General features: G+C 36.9%; 1 protein-coding gene across 4 annotated transcripts in view; it reads left to right on the plus strand.

Moving 5' to 3' along the window:
* The first annotated feature begins 631 nt into the window (after positions 1-631).
* SYDE2 (synapse defective Rho GTPase homolog 2) overlaps positions 632-22199 on the plus strand; it is a 46839-nt gene continuing 25271 nt past the window's right edge. Inside the window, exons 1-4 of one of the 4 annotated variants that reach the window (XM_061121496.1) lie at positions 632-1637; positions 7973-8668; positions 13738-14840; positions 19175-19301. In XM_061121496.1, coding sequence (XP_060977479.1) covers positions 926-1637; positions 7973-8668; positions 13738-14840; positions 19175-19301 — 2638 coding nt within the window. In that variant the 5' untranslated portion in view covers positions 632-925. The remainder of the gene's footprint in view (positions 1638-7972; positions 8669-13737; positions 14841-19174; positions 19302-22199) is intronic. The other 3 variants (XM_061121497.1, XR_009689162.1, XM_061121498.1) reach the window with 3 other exon arrangements.

A 22199-nucleotide genomic window follows, 5' to 3' on the forward strand; every position in this document is an offset into this window, starting at 1 on the left:
CACGACGCGTACACTTTCCCATCCGTCGGTCTTTTAACTCTCACCCACTTCCCTCCCCGCCCTCCGCCTCGCCTCGCCCGGCGCGGTGCGCCCACCTGGGGAACTCAGCGCCGCAGCAGCAGCCCGCGCGCCCCTTCGCAGCCCGGAGCTGCGGGGCATGCGCTCTGCAGCGGCGCCGCCCTCCCCCACCCTTGCCGCGGCAGAGTTATGCCAAGTATGTGAGGAGCCCGCGAGGGCCAGCGTCGGTCATGGGGAGCCGCCGCCGCCGCCGCCTCCGCGAGCGCAGCTTTCTCGCGAGCGGGGCTCCGAGTTCTCCCCGCACCGGGGGCGAGCCTGGCTGCTGAGGCGGAGGGGGATGACGGACCCTCTGAGGAAAACGCTGTCCAGGCTCCGGGGGAGACGGGGTCCCCACGCCACCGGGGGTCTCGGTCTCCGGGCGGCCGCAGCAGCCACCGTGGCGGCCTCTTCGGCTGCCGAGGGAGACGCGAGTGGTGCCCGGGACGCCCCCTCAGGCGAGCGCGCCAGCGGAGCTCGGCCGAACCTGGAGCGGCCCCCGCCGTCGCCTCAGGCGTGGGGTCATGAGGCTGGGGTCCCGGGCGGGCGGCCGGAGAGGTCGGGGGCGCTCGGGCCTCCGCCGCGCGGCTGGAAGGAGGCCACCCCCCCGGGCCGCGGGCTCACTCGTGCCTCTCTGTACGCCCCGGCGGGCTCCGAGGGCAGCGGAGAGGACGAGGAGGACGACGCCGACTACTACGAGAACCTGCCCGGAGGCTTCCAGCCTGCGTCCCAGCCTGAGGGGGCGGAGGCGGAGCTGTGGCCCCCGCCTCCCCTGGCCGTGGGCTCCTCCCCGGGGGCGGAGGGCGGCCGCCTGGAGACAGGCAGGCTGCAGACCCAGTTGCGAGAGGCCTATTATCTGCTGATCCAGGCCATGCACGACCTGCCCCCTGACTCCGGCGCGCGGCGGGGCGACCGGAGCTGGGGAGATCGCTGTTGCCCTGCGGGAGCCCGGGCTCCGGGCCAGCCGCCTTCCCCCTGCGGCGCGGCGGACAGCCGAGCCTGCCCCCGAGACTGGGAGCGCGGAGGCGGCGGCCGCCCTTGGCAGCAGGTGTCCCCGCCCCGGTCGCCTCCTGGGGAGTCGGGGGGAGGCCGCCCACGGACTCCTCGGATGCGGCTGTCCTGCAGCAGAAGTCTCGACAGCCTCCAGGTGGGTGCCAAAACGCCTCCCTTCCAGCGGTGGCCGAGCGACAGCTGGATCTGGTGCGGTACGCGCGGGGAAGCGGAGGAGCCCCCGCCACGTGGAGGCGGGATGGACGGCTGGAGCGGAGGCAGCGCCCCGGCCGCGTCGCCCGCGGGCCCCCGGCTTCCCAGCTCCCAGGACCCTGGCCGCTCCATGGGAAGCCGCGGCAAAGGGGACGGCCAGGAGGGGCTCCCCTTCCTCAGGCCGCCCGCGGTGACAGTCAAGAAGCTGCAGAAGTGGATGTACAAAGGACGTCTGCTGTCCTTGGGAATGAAGGGTCGCGCCCGTAGGACACCCCCCGATGGCACGGGTGCTCAGGCAACCTCTCCAAATCTGGGCGCTTTGAAAATGCGGGAAAGTCAGGTCCTGTCGGTGCCTCCAGACCAAAGAATTACGCTGACAGGTAGGATGCCTTGCAATCAGCATGCTAACTCTTTGAGCCGTAAAAGTTTACCGAGCGGGCTTTGGTTTTAGAGCGAAGAAGGTTATGGTTTTGCAGACAGGTACGTGCCCGTGCCAAAGTGAGTGTCATGTCAATGGCAGCCTAATACGATTTCCCGGTTACCTAGGATCATACATTCAGTTGTTTTTTGCTTTTCTTTCTTTCTTTTCTTTTCTTTTTTTTTTTTTTGACAGTAGCATGAGGAACTTGGGGTTTTTGTCTTTTCTTCTCTAAGGACCAGTGTACCTACTCCTAAGCGCAACAGTGAGTAAAGGTTAAGTTCACCACACACTTTAGTGGATTTAAGAGTTGGGCGGTGCTGCCTTGATTTTTATTCTTTGTAGCTCTAGGCGAACTGTAGACTTTTGTGGAGTTTGTGAATTTGAATTTGATCCAAGTTAGACTTTATGGGCTTTTTAAACTGTCATTTTAGTCATTACACCTCCTCACCCAAAGGAGCATTCTCACCCCCACCCTAGGAGCGTTCGTGCACACAGACGTAGACACAACCAAAACCCAAAGCCAAAGTAAACCGGAAAAACTATCAGAGTAAAAAAATTTTTTTAGTCGGGTAGGATTTCACTTGTTTCTTCTCTTCACCTTTCCCTCCCCTCCCTAACCCCCAAACCTAGCTCTAGATAATCTTATTATTGTGGAAAATGAAGGGCACTTGGATTTTAATCAAAAGAAAAGTATGTGTTATGTACTTTTAAAGAAAGTGTAGGCATTTAAAGTCATTTGTAAAAAGTATATTTGTCCTAATAATAGGATTTTGCTCCCTGTTTTGTATATGTGATTTTTAGTTTTCACTGAAGGTTTACATTATCAATTCTAGAAATCTCTGAAGTTGTAAATAACAAAAAATTCTATTGTGAAAGAAGTACCTTCAAACTGAGCCAAAAACAACATGATCTTTTGGATTACAGTCTTAAAGACTTCTAGTGAACATAATGACTTACATATTAGTAATAATTTAAAAAATATTAAATGCTGAAATGTAAAAGTATTCACAGTACTTGGCTGTTTCCTTGGTAAGAATTACAAATCCTACAGGGCTAGGTTTGTACACATTAACTTTTTTAACCAATAAACACAAAACTGGGGAGAAACAAAGTTCACAAAACTTTTTATTACACAATGAAGACAAGTCAAATGATTCACTTCAAGTGTATGCAAAACTAGAAAAGTTCTTTTGAATCTATGAAGTTCTAACCCACACCTGTCAAAATTTTCTCTCAAACTTTTTCCATTCCACCTAAATAAAAAGATAGTAGAATGCAGATTTTTGTGAAGAGAGATGTACTTTATGCTGTTCATTTTAAAATATGTATTTCCAGTAGTAAAGTATTTGTAATCATTTTTTATATTTTATTGTTGTCCTCCACTGATTTTGGTACAGTTAACTCTTTGTAAGACAGTTAATTTTTAGCCATAACAAAAATCTGTATAAAACTTCAGTAAAATATGTATTACCCTTTTGTTGCAAAGGTTAAACATTACTATCTGATGGCTTTTAATATTCTCAGCTGTTGTGGAAAAATTCAAGTTTTTTAAAAGTAATAATAAATGCAGTAACTTTTAAGAATGAATTCATTGACTTTTTTTCATTGAGAAACTAAGTGAATGAAATTAATTTTAAAATAAATGACATTAGAATTACTATGTGATTCTCTGTATAAATTAGATATTTACTATGTGTAAATTAGATATTTCACAGGAAACCTAAACAAAAGTTTAGGTAACCTCTGGTTTAAAAAACTTACTCAGATGTTGTTTCCTTTCAAATCATTGGTTTATCTTTTAGGAAAGATTAAAAATACTTTATGCAATGTTTATATATCTAGTATAGATTTGAAGAGTTTAGTCTTTTTTAAAAAATTGCTTTTTATGATGGTTAGTTGAATTTACTAACTAACTTTATAGGGTCTTTATACTGGATACTTTATAGGGTCTGCATGTAATCTTTATTACACCTCCATCCCCTCACCACCCCCCGCCCACCCCCACCACATGAAGGTATGACAGCTACTATAGAACAGCAACAGCAAAAGAAAATAAGAGGTTAAGTACTTTACCCAAGGTCACTTAAACTAGTATATGGTTTATGTATACTAGTTTATAGGTCCAAACTATTATGTGGATTCAAACTCAAGTCTTTATAACTCCAAAATCCCTATTTATATAAGGTCAAAGGGACTTTATGGGCTTCCCCCACATCTCAGTGGTAAGAAATCTGCCTGCAGTTCAAGAGACCTGGATTACATCCCTGGGTCGGGAAGATCCCCTGGAGAAGGAAATGACACCCACTCCTGTATTCTTGCCTGGAGAAGTCCATGGACAGAGGAACCTGGTAGGCTACAGTCCATGGGGTTGCAAAGAGTAGGATGACTGAGTGACTGAGCACACAGGAAAGCAAAGGGACTCGAAATTTCCTTAGAGGTTTGATCTAATTAATTCTATTAAATTGCTTGGATTGAGGAGATGGGAAATAAGTAACTTCCTCAAAGTTGCAAAGAAGTTGAGGGACTCCTAGAATACAATCAATTGCTGTATCCACTTTACACTTTTACCTTTAATTAGTTCAAATTCTGTTCTTAATCATGTTTTCTAAAAAATTAACCAGGTAGTCCTGATGAAGCAGTACATTCTTGATTGTATAAAGAGGTTAAATAGCCTAAAGGTTTCTATCACATTTTGCTATACAATATGATTTGTGAGGATATTTTCTTTCAAAATACAGTTATAGCTAGAATTTATAACACAAAACAACTATATAGGGAGATAGAGATACCTAGTCTACATAGGTGTTTTGGAAACTTTTGAGACCATATGACAAATGGAAGCCAAAGTGGTTTTCTGTTTTGATTTCTGGCTCCTATTAAGAACCATTAAAATTTTTGATATTATAATGCTGCCAATGATTTGATACAGAATGTAGTGTTCACACATTGGCCAGTTTGTTACTAGTTGAGATGATTATTTAAGAAATCTAAAGTCATTCCATAGTAAATATTGTTAAGTTTCTGTTAATATTGTTAAGGGAATTTTAATCTATTTACTGACTATACTTCATTATAAGTCTTTTATAAATTTAATTAGCAGATAGTACCCAGAAATAAATGGAAATGTTTATTTTCCAAGTTGACCACCAACTTGAGCTAGCTTGGCCTTTTACTGCTTTAAAAAACAATTAGCCTACATTTGATCTACTCTTGTTCTGTGATCTGTGAAAGAAGAAAAATTAGGGCATGTAACAAGTAGTATTAAATAGCTGGTATGATCTTGTGCATTATATCTTAAATTGAAATTGACATTTAATGCAGATTCCTACCAATTCTGTTTTCTGAAATATTTGTAGCTCCATTTTTGTAACTTTATGAGCTATATTTTCTTTATGGGTTTTTCCAATAAATTCTTTTATGCATTAGCCCTTTCAAGACTAGTAAAACTATGTAGGCAAGTAATTTTTGTCTGTCTTCTACATCTAAATCCTTCTGTTAGAAATTCTGCCATTGTGGCCCCAGAAGCAAGCAGGTCCATTTTTTAGTTTCTGTTTTTTTGTTTTGGGAACTGTGCCATAAAACGTCAGAGTTGCTGGTGGCAGGAAAACACTGAGAATTACAAATTCAGCAGAAAACAGTGTTGTGTTGATTTTTGAAAGTCCTACATTTGTAAATGGTGCTTAATGCTTTGAGAATCTCTAAGACTTTTCCAGACCTTTATCACTCAGACTGTGGTTCACAGTTGTAGAGCAGAGCTTTTCAAACTTAATGTGCATATGAAATCTTGTTAAAATGAAGGTTTAATATGTGTGAGGGCAGGACCTTGAGGTTCTACATTTTAACAAACTGCCAGTATAGATGTTGTTATGTGGTACACACTTTTAGAAGAGTAAGGCTCTAGAATTCTCAGTACCTCCAATCACCTATCTTGACATATTGTTAAATGTTTTGAAAAAGCATTCTACTTTATTCTGGTGCTTGATACTTATACTATCCCCTTTATTAGAGCAAAGTGACAGAGTTGTTTCTGCTTCAGTTTTTTTTTTTTTTTTTTTTAATTTTTATTTATTTATTTTTGGCTCTGCTGGGTCTTCACTGTTGTACTCGTGGTGAGCAGCCTTTTCATTGTGGTGGCTTCTCTTGTTGTGGAGCACAGGCTCTAGGGTCACAAGCTTCAGCAGTTGCAGCACGTGGGCTCAGTAGTTATGGCCCGTGGTCTTAGTTGCTCTTCGGCATGTGGGATCTTCCCAGACCAGGGATCAAACCTGTGTCCCCTGTGTTGACAGGTGGATTCTTAACCACTGGACCACCAGGGAAATCCCTCTGCTTCGGTTTTGTAAGTATAAAGGAGACAGAACCAAACGCTTGAATCTTCAGGTTTCATTGACTAAAGTAAATTAAATCAATTCAAGATATTTATTGAATATCTATTAAATGTTTGCGTATTAGATTCTGGGAGAGTAGGTATCCTTTAGTAGTAATCCAGGTGTACTCCTGCAAACTTTGTAATCGGTTTGAGTGCTGCCTCTTCCGTTTACCAATAGGTGATCCCAGGCAAGTTACTTGACTTTTCTGAGTAGTACTATATAGTTTCAAAATATTTCCAATCATTACCTTACTTAATCCTAGGAGCCACTGTATAAGGTTAATTGGGTTGATACTATCATCATGTTCAGAGAGGGTCACCTTACTTCCCTACTTTTAGTAGCTGGCATGCTGTGGGGGGGACAGGTGAGAACATGGTTTTTGAGGTTAGACAGACTTGAATTTGAATCCTAGGACTAGCACCTTGACCATATCCTTCATGTGTTTGAAGCTCATGGAACTAATTCAACCTGTCTCAAGATTGTTGTGGGAGGTTAAAGGAGGTTAAGGTCTTTCTTATTGCTTTATTTCTTGTTCCTGCCACATAATAGGCACTCAGTAAATATTTCTTGAGTAAATAAATATTTGACATAGTAGGCATTCATGGGAGATTTCTTCCCTTCTAATTCTAAGTCTGTTCCTCTATTCTTGCCTCTGGAACTAATTGAACTTGAAGCCCAGTTTGTGTTTAAGGCTTTGTTTTGTTTTTAAATTAATCTGCTTGATTAGGTAACATTTAGGGTTATAAAAAGGGCAAATTTACATTTTCAAATGATTTTTTTCAGTAGAAGGGAGGTTACTGAAAACCTTGATTAAACATGAACCTAATTTTTTGGTTGTTGTTAAGCTCCTCAAAGTTTAATGTGTTTTTATCACTCTCTGTTACTAGACTACTATATTTTACTTGCTGTAATACTAAAATGAATCAACCATATACGCACTCAGAGTAGCACAGATTATAATTTACAAACCTGGCATGATCTTAAAATTAGAAATATGGTTTTGTTTTAATTATTTATGCATAGTAAATTAGCATTACGATATATATTATTTAGTTTATTGACTGTCACTGAAGCTGGCTTTATGTAACTTTTTGGAAGTGTAAAAATTTTCCCCTTTATATGGAATTAATGTTATATATACATTTTTAGAGTCTTATCCATTATATTAATACATGCACAAATCTAAGTATTTGATGTCCTACATTGGGCTATGAATTCCTTAAGGCAGGGACCATTTTGTTCATTCTTGTATTCTTGCTACTTAAGCTTGTGCCTATCAGTAATATAGCTGTGTTGTGTTTATTGTGAGACAGGATACTTAGTCCTAATCAAGGGCCTTCTTAGGGATTTTTAATTTTAATTTTTGCTCTAGATATTTAGAACTTAAACTCTGTATGAGTTGCTACTGCATTATATGGTTAGAAAACTAATGTTATTTTGAAATTTCAATAATCAGTAAGACAGTAATAAATGAGGTACATTTATTTTGAAAGATTTTTTCAAAGTTAATCTTTGTGTGAAAGGTAATAATATTACTTTGTAGTTTCTAAAGTTCTTGTAGTAGTGAGTTGAAAGTTCCTCATATTAATTAAAGGCATGCTGTGTACCAAGCATTCTATACAAGCTTTTTATAAAACATGTTTTGCTTAGGATAAAGCTGTTTTAGCCCTATGATATTTATAAAGGTAGTTTCAGGGCTTGTTTATCGTTTTTCTTAAGAATTCTTAAGAATTCTTATGGTACCTGATAACTAAATAATAGAAATCCAAAATTTTTCTTATTTAAGTTAATCTCTGAATGTGATTAATATTACACTTTTCTTTCTTCTTATATTTTTAAAAACAGTATTTTAATAACTGGTCTTTAGTGACATTCTTTCTTGGTATGGCAGGTATTATATTCTACCTTCTTTTTTTCTTTGAAACAGATTTATTTGAAAATGTCTATGAATCTTCAATGAAGAGAAATGAACTCGAAGATCTGAAGGATAATATTGGCTTCAGGGGTCATCAGCCACTTAACAGCATCACTGTGTCAAAGAAACGCAATTGGCTATATCAAAGTACTCTGAGATCTTTTAATTTGGAAGAAGAAAATAAGAAATGCCAAGATATAAGTCATTTATCTGTTTCACCTATTTCTCTACCTAAACAGCAGCTGTCACAACATTTTCTCAAATCATCTGAAGGATATTGTACATATATGGCGTGTAATGCTACAAATTCTTCATTATCAAGAAACTGTTCATTAGACTTTAATGAGGAAAATGATGCAGATGATGAAGGAGAAATATGGTACAACCCCATCCCGGAGGATGATGACTTTGTTATATCAAATGCCTTGAGTTTTGGTGAGACAGACTCTGCTGTTCTGAAGTTTCCTGATGTCGGTTTGAAAGTATTATCTGGCAGTAACCTAATGAAAGCAGAGCAGTGCACTGAAGACTTGCTCTGCTCTTCTGAACACACAGGCGATGTTCAGACCACACAGTCAAACGCGATAAATCCTGTAGATCCCATCTGTCCCACAGAGTTTGTGCAGCAGTACAAGCAAAGGCATAGACACAAGATGCAAGAACGTACAATTATAGAGGACAGCCCCATGTTGAAATCTCCTTTTGCAGGTAAAGATGATCATATATCTGCCATTTCTTCTTTCATTTTCAATTCTTTGGCAGTTTCTAAAACTAAGTATAGATGTTTATTGTAGCCTTGTACCTTTCCTTACAATGTGAGTGTATTTTATGAAAATAAAACTCAAAAAGGTTTATAAACATTTTTATATACATGCCGGTTTAATTATTCCTATCACAGACTTGGTTTTGTAAGGGGTGAAGGAGCTGGAATCCTACACCAACTTTTAGTGTGTATGATGTGGTTTAATATGGCTGTCATTTGAGGCAGTAATTACTTTTCTCTTAGTTGAAAGAATGGAGTCATGGGGACTGGAAAAGATGTTTTCTTTGTGAATGTCTTGTTTTGCTTCATTCATGTATACATTCATTCACACCTAGCCTGGCCACAGATGAAAAATTTTATGTTCAGTATACTAGTAGTCATTAGTTTTCACTTTTGTGCCTACATTTCCTCAGAAACAAAGGAAAAGAAGAAGAGAAAAAGAGACCAGAGCTGAAAGTAAATATTTTGCAAATAGGTGCTACAATAGATACGGAACCCAGAAAGGAAGTAATTGAATATATATTAAGTTGAACCATATGAAATTGCCAATATTTAACAGCTTTTGACCTGGAAAAAACCTGATATTTCATATAGTTCAACCTAATGGTTTTATTCTTTTTTGATTTCTGATGTGCTTCTTTTTAAATTTAGTCCCAGATGTATTACCTAGAAAACAGAGCATAAGCACTTTTGAAGTGAAGTGAAAGTTACTCAGTCGTGTCCGACTCTTTGAGACCCAGGGCAGAATCCTGGAGTGGGTAGCCTTTCCCTTCTCCAGGGGATCTTCCCAACCCAGGAATTGAACTCAGGTCTCCCACATTGCAGGCAGATTCTGTACCAGCTGAGCCACAAAGGAAGCCCAAGAATACTAGAGTGGGTAGCCTATCCCTTCTCTAGCAGATCTTCCCAACCCAGGGATCATACCAGGGTCTCCTGCATTGCAGGTGGATTCTTTACCAACTGAGCTATAAGGGAAACCCTAAGCACTTTTAGTTGCAATTATTAAATGTTTTTTAGAAAGCAGTTCTATTTTATATCAAAGATTTTAATTTAGAAAATTTCAAATGATACAGAATATTCAAATATGTGGGGTGTAGCTGGTGTCCCTATACTTGTCCATATACATTGGGTGGTGTTATTTATTTAAATGGTGGCAGCCTACTTCCAAACATCAGTATCTGCATCTCTACTTGGAGGACTCCTTCCAAAGTGTTAGGGAGTCTCCTGCAGGTCAGCCTGAGAGTGCCCTTTTCAACTCCTGATTGACAGGAGTTGGTGTAGGCCTACACCAGCTCTCTCCACCCTTGTTGGGATAATTCTACATTGTTTCCCAGTTTTTCTCATGAACTTAAGCTCTAGTTACCCATAGTGGTAGCAGGCTTGATAATTCACCTTGAATTTTCTCCTGAGTTTTCTCACTTTCTTGCCGATATTTTTGTACTTTACAAATAAACTACTTGCATTTGGATCCTTTTCTCAGGGATGTGAGGAGGAGTAAATGTTACATTGATAAGAAAAAAAAAAAGTTAAAAAACAGTGTGAACTATATCATGTTAATTTTGAAAGAAACAATGAAAAGCTATACTGGAAATGTTAATATCTGACTCCCCCACCCCCAACCCCAATGTTGGGATTAAAATTTTGTGTGTGTGTGCATATCTAAATGTAAACTGATTTTCCACAGTGACTGTGTTTTTCTTTTGTAATGTGGATGGGAAGAGTAATAAATGGTATATAAAATAATAATTTGAAACACAGGTTGAGATCCAGATGGAGTGATGAGGAAAGCTTGCAGGAGAAGGGCAGACAGATAGTGATGGGTGTGGAATGGTGCAGAAAAGGCAAGAGGGCATAAGTATAAGAAAATCAGTGTATATAAAGTGAGATACACTTTAAGTACTGTCTTTAAACTTTATTATTTTATGTTTGTCGCAAACTGTGTATCCGTTAAGAGGACAGACATTACTGAAAAAACAAAAACAACCACCCAAATTTGAAAGTACAGAAGGATGTTAATTATGTCTCCTTTCTTACTGTTATTCTTCTCCTAAGCTTACTGTTATAACAAGTACATTCCTATGTTGACCAAAAGAGATATCTAGACTATTTATGTAATCTTTTTTTTTGTTTTAATATGATCAGAAAGGTTATTTACCTAAAGTGACAATGTTTTCTTTAGCAACATTGGCAAAAATCTGTTGAGAAATAGACAAAGAGAATGGTTAAATTTCAAAATAGTGTTTTGATTAAGAAATAGGAAAGCTTAAGTACTTTTAATATGAATGACAGTTTTATGATCATCCTGACACAATTATGACTGCTTTTTGCCTATTAACTTCTGGATATATATGTACCTTTTATCTAGTTGCTGTCATAGTGGACTATTTTTGGATTTCGCTGATTTCATTTATTATCTATACTTTGTATTCTTACATGTGGTGGTGGTTTAGTCGCTAAGCCGTGTCTGACTCTTGTGACCCCGTGGACTGTAGCCTGCCAGATTCCTTTGTCCATGGGATTCTCCAGGCAAGAATACTGGAGTGGGTTGCCATTTCCTTCTCCACAGGATATTCCTGACCCAGGAATCGAACCTGGCTCTCCTGCATTGCAGGCAGATTCTTTACCGACTGAGCTATGAGGGAAGCCCTATTCTTACATGTAGATTAATATTATTGTTCCCCAATTTTTATAGTATTTAACTGGGTTGATGTGCCCTATCTGACTGGTTCCTTATTGTTAGGTGTTAATAGAATGTTTCCACTACTACTGTGGTGATCTTTATCGTGATCTGTTTTGCTTCATTAAGATTGATTACTATTAATAGTATCTTTACTTGGTCTTTACAGCTGGCAACTATTATAGGTAATTTCTATATTGTATTTCCTAAAAAGTTTACCAGTTTACAGGCAACTAACAATTGGTTAATTCAATTATTCAATATACATTTAGTTCCTGCTATGTTCCATTTACTGTTCTAGGTGCTGAAGGGAATGTGCCAGTTTCAATTGATTCTAGTCTGGTTCATAAATTTATTTTGAAAGATTTTTCCTTTTTTGCTTTCCCTTTATAGCTAATCTGTGATTTGATTAGTATAACTGTGGTTTAATTTTAAATGATTGTTGAACTTGGTCGTATTTCAGCTCTTGGATTTTATAAAAAATAAAGCATTTTTGTTTCAATAAATTCAGTCTTGCCTGCAGTAGAAATATGTTTAAAAAAAAGTCATTGTATTAGATTGACTCTTTATTTAATAAAACCTAGAACAATTTTGTATACTGGGTAGCTTCTTTAGGCCATGAAAAAATAGATAGATTGTATGCTACAGCAGGACTTTGATTACTGTAGAATATTTTAGACCAGTAAACCAGTAGAATTGTACTACAGTTTACAGTATAAGGGAATGCTTTGTCTAGTTTATCAAACACTCCATTTCTTATTAGTTACGTACCAGAGAAGCCCAACAGGCATACTTAAAATAGTCCTTTCTCTGTAAAGAAACTATTTTGTCAATAGGACACACAAATAAGGATGGAGAGAGGACTGTTAAGACTATTTTAATACTTTAAAGAAAGGTCATTTAATCTATTGATTTTTTGAAATGAATAAACACTTTTCTCATTTTAATTGTCAAATGTGGTACTACATAGAGTAGCCTCTGGTACTAGGGTCATTAAGGATCTTTATAAGGAATAATTAGATAAAGTATGAAAAATTAATTTAAATTTTAAATAATTGGGATAATACTATGTTTTTCTTTAAAAGAACAGTTTAAATTTATATAATATTAAATTTTTAGAAGCTACTTTCAATTTGCTCTATTAATTTGAAAACTTACCAGGAAATATTCAGATTTTTAAATGAAATTTATTAGCTTTACATCCTTGTTTTTTTTAAACTGGGAATTAAAAGTTTAAGGTTAAATGGAATGCTTTAACTTCTTAACAATAGTTGACGAAAGGTCTTTGAAAGTCACTTTGATGTATATGTATGGAAAGAAAAATGTTTAAAAAGATGGAAAGACTGCACCTATAGTATTTTAGAGCACAGATTCTGAAAGCCTGTGTTCAGATATGAGTCCTTATTCTTCCACTTACCAGATTTGTGATTTTAGACGAATTAGACAGCTCATGCATCAGTTTCCTCATCTGGAGACTGGTATCTTAACTCGTAAGGTTATTATGAGAGTTAAATGAGGGTCCGTGCATACTAATTATTAAATTAAGTTTTCATACTTTGTCTAGCTCAGTAAAAGTTGACTGGTATTATTTTTAATAATAAATATTATAATTTAATAATAATAATAGAAGCTACTTTTGATATAATTTTCACTGCTATATTACTGTGATTAATCTCCTGGTAGTGCAGTTTTACAATGATCAATCTTTTGGTGATATGGACTGTTATTTATTTGTGTTTTCTAAATTTTTACAAAACTTTTTATTGTAAGCCTGAGTAACTTTGACATTCAGAAAAAATAAAGCAATTTTTGAGGAGAAAAATTTGAAAGCATCTTAACACTTTATTCTTTATGGAAACTGAAAATTATAAGGAAATACATTTTTTCAATCATTCTTATATTAGGTGAAATTTCTAAATAAATACATTAAAGTAGGAAATGTAAAAATTGATGTTTTAATATGTTAAAATGAACATATTAAAATAGGAAGCTTTCCTAGTTTTCTTTGATATCCACTGTTTACAGTTATAAATACATACTCACTGAAGTATATTGCAGTGGGAAAGATTTAAAAGGAACCTATATTACCTTTCCTCCAGACCTTCAGAATAGAAAAGCAGATGAAGAGGAAGATGTTTCTTTCCACCATCAGCCTTTTGTAGATCTTGATATTCTGCTTAAACTTGGTAATGGGAATTCAGCTAAACTTTTGACTAAACCTCACCATTAAGATGAAACAGGGAATAATTTCTGCCCATATGAGAGCTTGTTAAATTTGTGGTTTATAAAGTAAAAAGAAATTGAAACATATCACCTTATTTATTTATTTTTTTCAAGGTCCAGGGAGTGTAGCTGCTACAAACAAGACTGATTTGGGAGTTATGGAACCATCTTCACCAAGCCCTAGCCCTGTGAAAAAAGGCAGTTCAATAAATTGGTCTTTCCCAGATAAAATAAAATCTCCACGAACTGTGAGGAAACTTTCCATGAAAATGAAAAAGTTGCCAGAACTGAGCCGAAAACTGAGTGTTAAAGGAACCTTGAATTATGTGAACAGTCCAGATAATACTCCTTCTTTGTCTAAATGTAACTGTCAAGAGATTCATCATGCTGTTATTCTACCTTCTGGGAATACAACCACAGCTGCTAAGAGGAATGTAATAAGTCGGTACCATCTTGATACCAGTGTGTCTTCTCAGCACAGCTATCAGAAGAAAACGTCCGTGAGTTCTAAGTATTCCTGCAAAGGTGGTTACCTCAGTGATGGAGATTCACCTGAACTGATAGCCAAATCTAGCAAATATGGACCCGAAAACAAATTTGCAAAAGGAAAAGACATAATTCCAAATAGCAGCAGCAAGAATGAAATAGACATTGATGCTTTTAGACATTACAGCTTTTCTGATCAACCTAAGTGTTCACAGTACATATCTGGGCTCATGAGTGTGCACTTCTATGGTGCTGAGGATTTAAAACCACCTAGGATAGACTCAAAAGATGTCTTTTGTGCAATTCAGGTAGATTCAGTGAACAAAGCCAGAACAGCTTTGCTCACATGTCGAACAACGTTTTTAGACATGGATCACACTTTCAACATAGAAATTGAAAATGCACAGCATTTGAAATTAGTAGTGTTTAGCTGGGAACCCACTCCAAGAAAAAACCGAGTGTGTTGTCATGGAACTGTTGTTCTTCCCACCTTATTCCGAGTGACAAAGACACATCAATTGGCTGTCAAACTTGAACCTAGAGGTCTTATTTACGTAAAAGTGACTCTTTTGGAACAGTGGGAGAATTCACTTCATGGGCTAGATATAAATCGAGAACCAGTAATATTTGGTGTTGATATTCGAAAAGTTGTAGAGAAAGAAAATATAGGCTTGATGGTACCACTTCTGATTCAGAAATGTATTATGGAAATTGAAAAGAGAGGCTGTCAGGTATTATTTTACTGTGTTTCTCTATTGCCCCCTTATCTATCTATTTAAGTAATTCAATTTATTTATAGTAAGTCTTAAGGAGTTCAAGGTAAGTTTTAAAAAATCTAATTTCGACTTTTTCTCATTCCTATTCTTTATTTTTATTACATTGCTGTTTAGGATATAATTTATGCCTTAACCTGTGTTGTCAGTGATTGAAAGCATGCTAGATGGTTCTTTATGTTTGATGCAGGGCTGCATGGACTTAAACTTTGAGATGAAGATATGGCATTTTACAGTGACATTCCTAGGAAAAGCCAGAGCTAATAACGTGGACTAAGACTAATTCATTTAAGTAATGTTTTTGCATAGTTTGACTTTCCTTTGATAGAGAGTTCAACAGTGACTCTTATAACCCTGTTTCACTCCTAAAATTAACTCCCTGCCCTTATTTCCTGTTCTCCCTTAGTTCCACACTTTGGAAAGCATAAGCTTATCCATGTCTTACCTTTGGGATAGCATGGTGGATAAGGAGAGGTCCTACTAATAAAAGCACATCTCATTCTCTTTTCCTTTTAAAGAAGGTAAAAGCAGTTCATTAGAACAAACAAAAAACCTGGTGCTATTTGTAACAAGATGGGCTTCCCTCATGGCTCAGATGGTAAAGAATCTGCCTGTAATACAGGAGACCTGGGTTTGATCCCTGGGTTGGGAAGTTCCCCTGGAGAAGGAAATGGCAACCCACTTCACTATTCTTGCCTAGAGAATTCCACGGACAAAGGAGTCTGGTGAACCTTAGTCCATGGGGCATAAAGAGTCAGACATGACTGATACTTTCACTTTCATGTAAATGTGAACCAGTTGGTAGACCTTATTTTTTGGGCTTTCCTGGTGGTTCAGTCAGTAAAGAATCCACCGGCCAAATGCAGGAGATACAGGAGACTCTGGTTCGATCCGTGGGTTGGGAAGATCCCCTGGAGAAGGAAATGCCAAGCCACTCCAGTGTTCTTTTCTCAGAAATCTCATGGACAGAGAAGCATGGTGGGCATGGACAGAGAAGCATAGTTCATGGGGTCGCAAGAGTTGAACACGAATTAGTGACTACACCACCACCTCCAGACCTTATCTTTATTTTCATTAATACTTGTAGAATGACAATGAGAAGCAGTATATCACTGAGAATATTAATATGAGGTACAAGTAATTATTTATACTAATCTTTTGCAATACAAAATAAGCCTTAGAATCATTACTAAAGTATTTTGCTTTAGTGCTATCAGAATTTATAACATTGATCAAAAATATCAAGGATGAATACCATAAAATCTGAAATATGATTTCTTTAGAAGAATGTAGAAGCAAATGTAAAATAACCTACCTTGAATTTAACATGGGAACTATAGAAACCTCCTAACTTAATGAAGTTTGATATAAAGATACAGGAAACTTAGATTCTGGTTTCTCATCCATTATTGTGTGATGTTGGGCAAGTCACTTAATCTCTGTGAGTCTTTTCTGCTTATATTAATAAAAATAGATGTAGTAACTTTCTGAAGCTGAGAGGTAGGATATTTGAATTTTTGAAACCTCTTTCAGATATGTGATTCTATCAAGTCAAGTTTGTGTTGCCTGGGTGGAAGTGAGGCCTTTAGAATCCAGCTTTTGGTCCAGTTACTCTTTTCTTAAGGGTGTCTATTTTCCCTCCATATTTTTTCCCAGGCAGCATATAGACAAGCCAGAGGTTAGGCAGACTTTAAATAAAGCTAAAGTCTTTTACAATTGTACATTAAAACCTGTGTTAGTTGCTCAGTCATGTCTGACTCTTCGTGACCCCATGAATTGTAGCCTGTGCATGGAATTCTCATGTGCATGGAGTGGGTAGCTATTTCCTCCTCTAGAGGACCTTTCCGACTCAGGGATTGAACCCCGGTCTCCTGCATTGCAGGCAGATTCTTTACCGTCTGATCCACCAGGGATGCCCCATAAGTAATTCAAATAGCACTATACTTTTACAGTCTATTTTTTGAAAATATTTTATAAACAGCAAGTAGATAAGACTGTTTTAAGTGATTTTTAAATGCCAAGAAAATATTTTTTAGGAATGCTTTTTATTCCTATAAAGTTTAGAAAGATTTATTTTAATAAGGAATTATTTGCTGTGAAATAAAAAGTCAGATTTACAGTTATATGTTTGAAACAGTACTTCTTAAACACCTTTTCTTGTTTTGTCTCTTTTGCTTCTCCCTGTTCCACCCCAATACACATACAGAAAGAGGCTGATATGTGCCTGTATTTTATAAACCAGCATACTGCTTAAATTTTGTTTACCTTTCTAGTCAGTATTCTTTTTTTTTTTTAACCATGACAATCAGGTTTTTCTAGTCATACAAAAATAGTTTGTGATATTTTCCAAATACTTGGAAGGCTACTATCATGCATCTCCTGCTTCGAGTTGGAAAAGATTAGTATAGAAATCATACTCATGGTCCGTCCAGTTTAGATTCTGTCCTTACTAGAGGCATCAAGCATGTACTTCAAGTGTTTGATTTAAGAAATCAGCCTCTGAAGTTAAGGAATATATCCTAAAATATTCCTCCCTGATTTATGTATAGTATATCTTCCTTCTTTTATTCACTTTTAAAAACTATATTTGTAATTTCAGCTTTTGGGATAACACATTAAATTATCACCTGCTATTGAAGTATTACTTTCTTTAATTTGTTCTATGTTCATCTTTCTCAAGCTTAAGAGGATACATCTTTATGAGATTTTTGTGACACTTTAAGTTTGCTTACACTAGAAGGGCTCTACTCAAGTTGGTTTCTTCTAATGTTGTAGTGTTTCCTTTGATCCTGTTTAATATTTTAGTTTCATTTTCTGGATCATTTGCCATTCTGATTTTCTTTCTCTTGATGATGTAACCAACACCTGCTACTGTCAATATGAATACACCATGAATGTGGAGAAGAATAGGAAATTTGAATTTTATTCCTAGTACATTCCTTGGTTTCCCATATCCTGTTGATCCTTTTGAATTCAGCAGCACCTTGAACTACCTTCTTTTAGAAATAGTTGTAGATTCTCTACTATCTTTCAATTAATACTGAGTGCTTGTCATCTCAAATATTTTGGATAACATTTCCGTGGATCCATTCCTGACACTTTCCTATATTAAGACCCACCTTTTGTAGTGTAGTCTATCAGTTATTTAATAATTCATAAGAGGTTAGTGTCATAAGTAAACCTGTAAATTTCATTTGCTTTCTTCTCTAGATCATTTTTAATATTTTTAAATGATTTCTAGTTCAGATCCTTGGGGATCGCATTGTGTGTTTTCACTTTATTTCTGTCTTGAAGTTGGATATCTTTATGCAGTCTTTCAATTCAAGGTGACTGAACTTCTTCCTAAATAGTCTTTGATGTAAAAGTATAGATGACGACCACTTTCCTCAATTTTCATGAAGATTTTTTGTTTTAAAAGGCCCCAATTGCTTAATCAGGCCTGTTTTCTCTTTAAGATACCATGTTGATTTTCTCTTAGTGAATTTATATTGAACTAACAATGTTTAAAAAACAAATCTTTTTAATGTAGATTGAAGGGAGAGTGAGTGGTGTCTTTGCACTGTAAATACATTTTGAACTAGAAGTTTTATTTTCACCTTTATGTTATTTCCACTGAATTTCCTTCAGTACTTTATAATGAATTCATTTGATAAGTTAAAAAAAAACCCTAGATTTGTTTTCATTTCTTCCCGAGAAACTTTAAAAGATAACTTTGCACAAATAGTTTCCTGGAACCTTATTTTCAAATGTATACTTAAAACAAAACAAAACAAAAAAAAAAAACAAAAACAAAACAAAACAAAAAACAAAAAAAAACTGAGTCTATAGCGTTTAAAAATAAACTGAGTTTTAAACAAATTAAATAACTTGACCAAATTCACCAAGCAAGGAGTGATAGTGTGGGGCTTTATGAATCCAAAATCTTTGATTAGCTGTTGTGCTGTATTACTTCAATCTGGAGCAAAATATGTAAAAGGGCACCCATGGAGATATTGGTTGAGTGTATAAAATTAAAGGGAAGGGATTGTGTCTTTGCTTAAGATATTATAGCTAGCACTACAGGTGACATAGTAGATCATTTAAATTTAAATGAAAGTATAAAATTTGTATTAAACTGTAACTACCATCAGTATAGTCTGTGGTGAGACTTCAGAAGCTTATGTTTGAGATATTTTTAATTAAATGCCATCAGAATGTATAAGATTGCCAAAGTCATGTGATTTGTACATACTGTACTATTATATTTTCTTTTTATCCAATTTACCATAATGCGGCAATAATTTTATTTCTAGGTAGTAGGCGTATACCGATTATGTGGCTCGGCAGCAGTCAAGAAAGAACTTCGAGAGGCTTTTGAGAGGGATAGCAAAGCTGTTGGTCTGTGTGAAAGCCAGTACCCAGATATAAATGTAATAACAGGTAATAAATAGATGTTATTTTTATATCCACATTCTGAAAGACTACCTCTGCAGGAAAGAGAATTGAAATACTGTTTTGGTATTATTCTGAAGTCTTTTTTTCCTTCTTTCACAAACACTACTGTGTTATTTTCTATGGGGAGGTACCAAGATATGGTCCCTGTTCTCAAACAGCCAACCTTTGGAAAGAGTAAGACCTACATTAAATTAGCTCCAGTAACTGACAGAAGGAAAAGGGTATCTTGTCTTCACAGAGTGATAAATAAAATGCCATCAGGTTCAGTTTGACTGGTGCATAGGTAATATAAGGGGCATTGACTATCTGGTTAGAGAATTTAGATTTATTTACTAGGCAGAGGGAATCCATCAAAGATTTTTGAGCAGAGGAATGAAATCTTCAGAGATAGTCTTCAGGAATACTTATCTGGCAAGTCTGTGTGATGGATTGATATTAAAAGATAGAAGAGGAAAGAAAACCAGTTAGGATTCTTGGCAATAGTCTCAGCAAAGAGGTGATGAGAGCAGATGGCATCTTAACAGCAGTAGCAACAGCAGGAAGGAATATAATTAAAAGTATATGAAGACAGGGAGGGCCCAGATAAACATGACTTTGACACCTGGTTGATTGGATTCCATTAGCAGAAATAAGAAAGAGAAAACTACTGCTTTTGGTGGAGAAATGTAGAAAAAGAAAATGAATTGGATTTCTTTTCAAACATATTGAACTTGAGGTGCCAGTTGGAGATCTCAGTGGATATATCAAGCAAAGTTGAAAGTGCTTATCTGCAGCTAAGGAGAGGATGTAGTAGAATGTGAAGGGTCTGTTACTTGCCCAGGTAATGAATACAGTTCAATGTACAGCATTGCAAATACTCTTCTAAAACCCTGAGTGATGAAAAGGGAAATTTGATGGTCACTGGCACTAGTTATAACGAACACCTTCCAATTGTCTGTAAAGTTTCAAAAGACCAGAACTTTGAGGATCTCCAAACTTTGGAGGCAGGCAAAGAAAGAAGAAACATCTAAAGAGATTGAGAGGACAGGAGTCAGAAAGTTTGGGAAACAAGAAACAATAGAGTTTTCAGGGCAAGGTGTGATGCAGTGTCGTTCTGTTTAGAGATCATATGAGATGAGAACAGAAAAAAAGGCCTTTAGGAGATTTTTGATAACTAATCAATATTTGAGGACTATTGGCTTATAATTCCATGTTTGTTTTTTGTTGTTGTTTTGCTTTTTATTAGCAAAGTTTTCAAGCGTAGAATACTATGGTAAACCTTCTTTGTCCATCATCTGGCTTCCGTAATGACCAAACCTGTTTCATTTATACCCCTCATTTGATTCTCCCCAAACTTGGACTATTTTGAACCATAATCTCAGATATCACATCCTTTCACCTACAGATGCTTTGGTATGTATTTCCAGATTGTCTATGTATTTTGATAGTCTTTCTCTTCTCTCTATTGTCAACTACCATTTTTTTTCCCTTGCTCTAACAATATTTGTTTTTATCTTCTAAATTGCTTTCTTATTTTGCACACAGTTATCTAGGTTAGAATTTGAGGAGGGCTCAACTTGCACATATTAGAGATTTTTAATGATTGAAATCCTTAAAGCCAACTTTTAGCATTGAGACTTTCCAAATAATTGAGCTTCCCAATCTCTGAACTCTGAATGACTGTATTTTCATCGATTATTTAATATACATTCTTGGATAACTAAGTTTCATCCCAAGCATTTTAATCCTAAAAGAAGACAAACCAAAGCACTTTTTTTCCTGTAAGTTTTAGCAAACCAGAAATAATGGTTACTTTTATTTTTCTAATGGAAGAAGATTTATTATTTCTACTAAAAAATGGGTCATTTCTACAAAAAGGTAGATTTTTTTCCCTTAGTAGTATATAATTAACAGAGTTAGCAAAAGACTCATTTTATGAATTTATTAAAGAGAAATTTTACAAATATCAATTCTCAGAAAATTACATTCTGAATAAAAAGAGGTTTTGTCTTAGTTGAAGCCTGGACTTGGAGATAAAAATTATGTCAAATGTGTACAGTTTAAGAAGATGAAGTGATGTGGTTTGAATTGTCAGAAATTTGTAGCATATGCAGAATATATGACAGTAGATCAATGAATGTTAGATTTATAGAAGCATTCTTTTCTAAAGTTGAGAGTTTCCATAATTTATGAATTAGATATTTCTTGGCTTTATTCTTTGTATTCCATTTCAGTAAAGTTGTTTTTCAGAAGAACCAAGAGCTCTTTTCTTTCTTGATAAAAGGCCAATGGAATGATTTAAGCTTTGTCTGAGAAATACCATTGGAATTGCAATAAATTATACACAGGGGCTCATCATGGCTCAACATTTGGGGAGTTGGCCAGTGTTGCCTCATGTGTTTGTTCCGTGTGAACTCACATTTCTAAGTAAACTTTGAAATATAATTAACAGTTCAATAGGTCTAAAAGAGATGTTAATGGAGTGAATGATAGAGTTTACTCACAGTTTAATGTGTTCTTAGTAATTGGTTTGTCAGGAATACAGAATGAAGTACTCCAGACAAACCAGATTTTTTTCATCAGGTACAAAATTTAAGGTGTAAAATCTATTCATCGTTTTAAGAGAAGATATTAGACAAGTCAGTGTATTTATTATTTAGTGATTATTAAAGTTTTAGGCAGAGAGAATGGTGAATTTTGTGACTGAGAATTAATAAAATATAGGTACTTCAAACCAGTGTCTGAGAAATAGATGTAGTTTTAGAGATAGAATGCCCTTTTATTTTCAGTGTGGTGGTACCTATATTGCATCACAGGGATGAGTAGAATCTTCCTGTGTAGTTGGTCCTTGTGCCTGAAGGTAAGAGGCATATGATTTCATAGTATCTAACTATTACAGGGCAG

Source organism: Dama dama, chromosome 20 (genome assembly GCF_033118175.1).
Source record: "Dama dama isolate Ldn47 chromosome 20, ASM3311817v1, whole genome shotgun sequence".
NCBI lineage: Eukaryota > Metazoa > Chordata > Mammalia > Artiodactyla > Cervidae > Dama > Dama dama.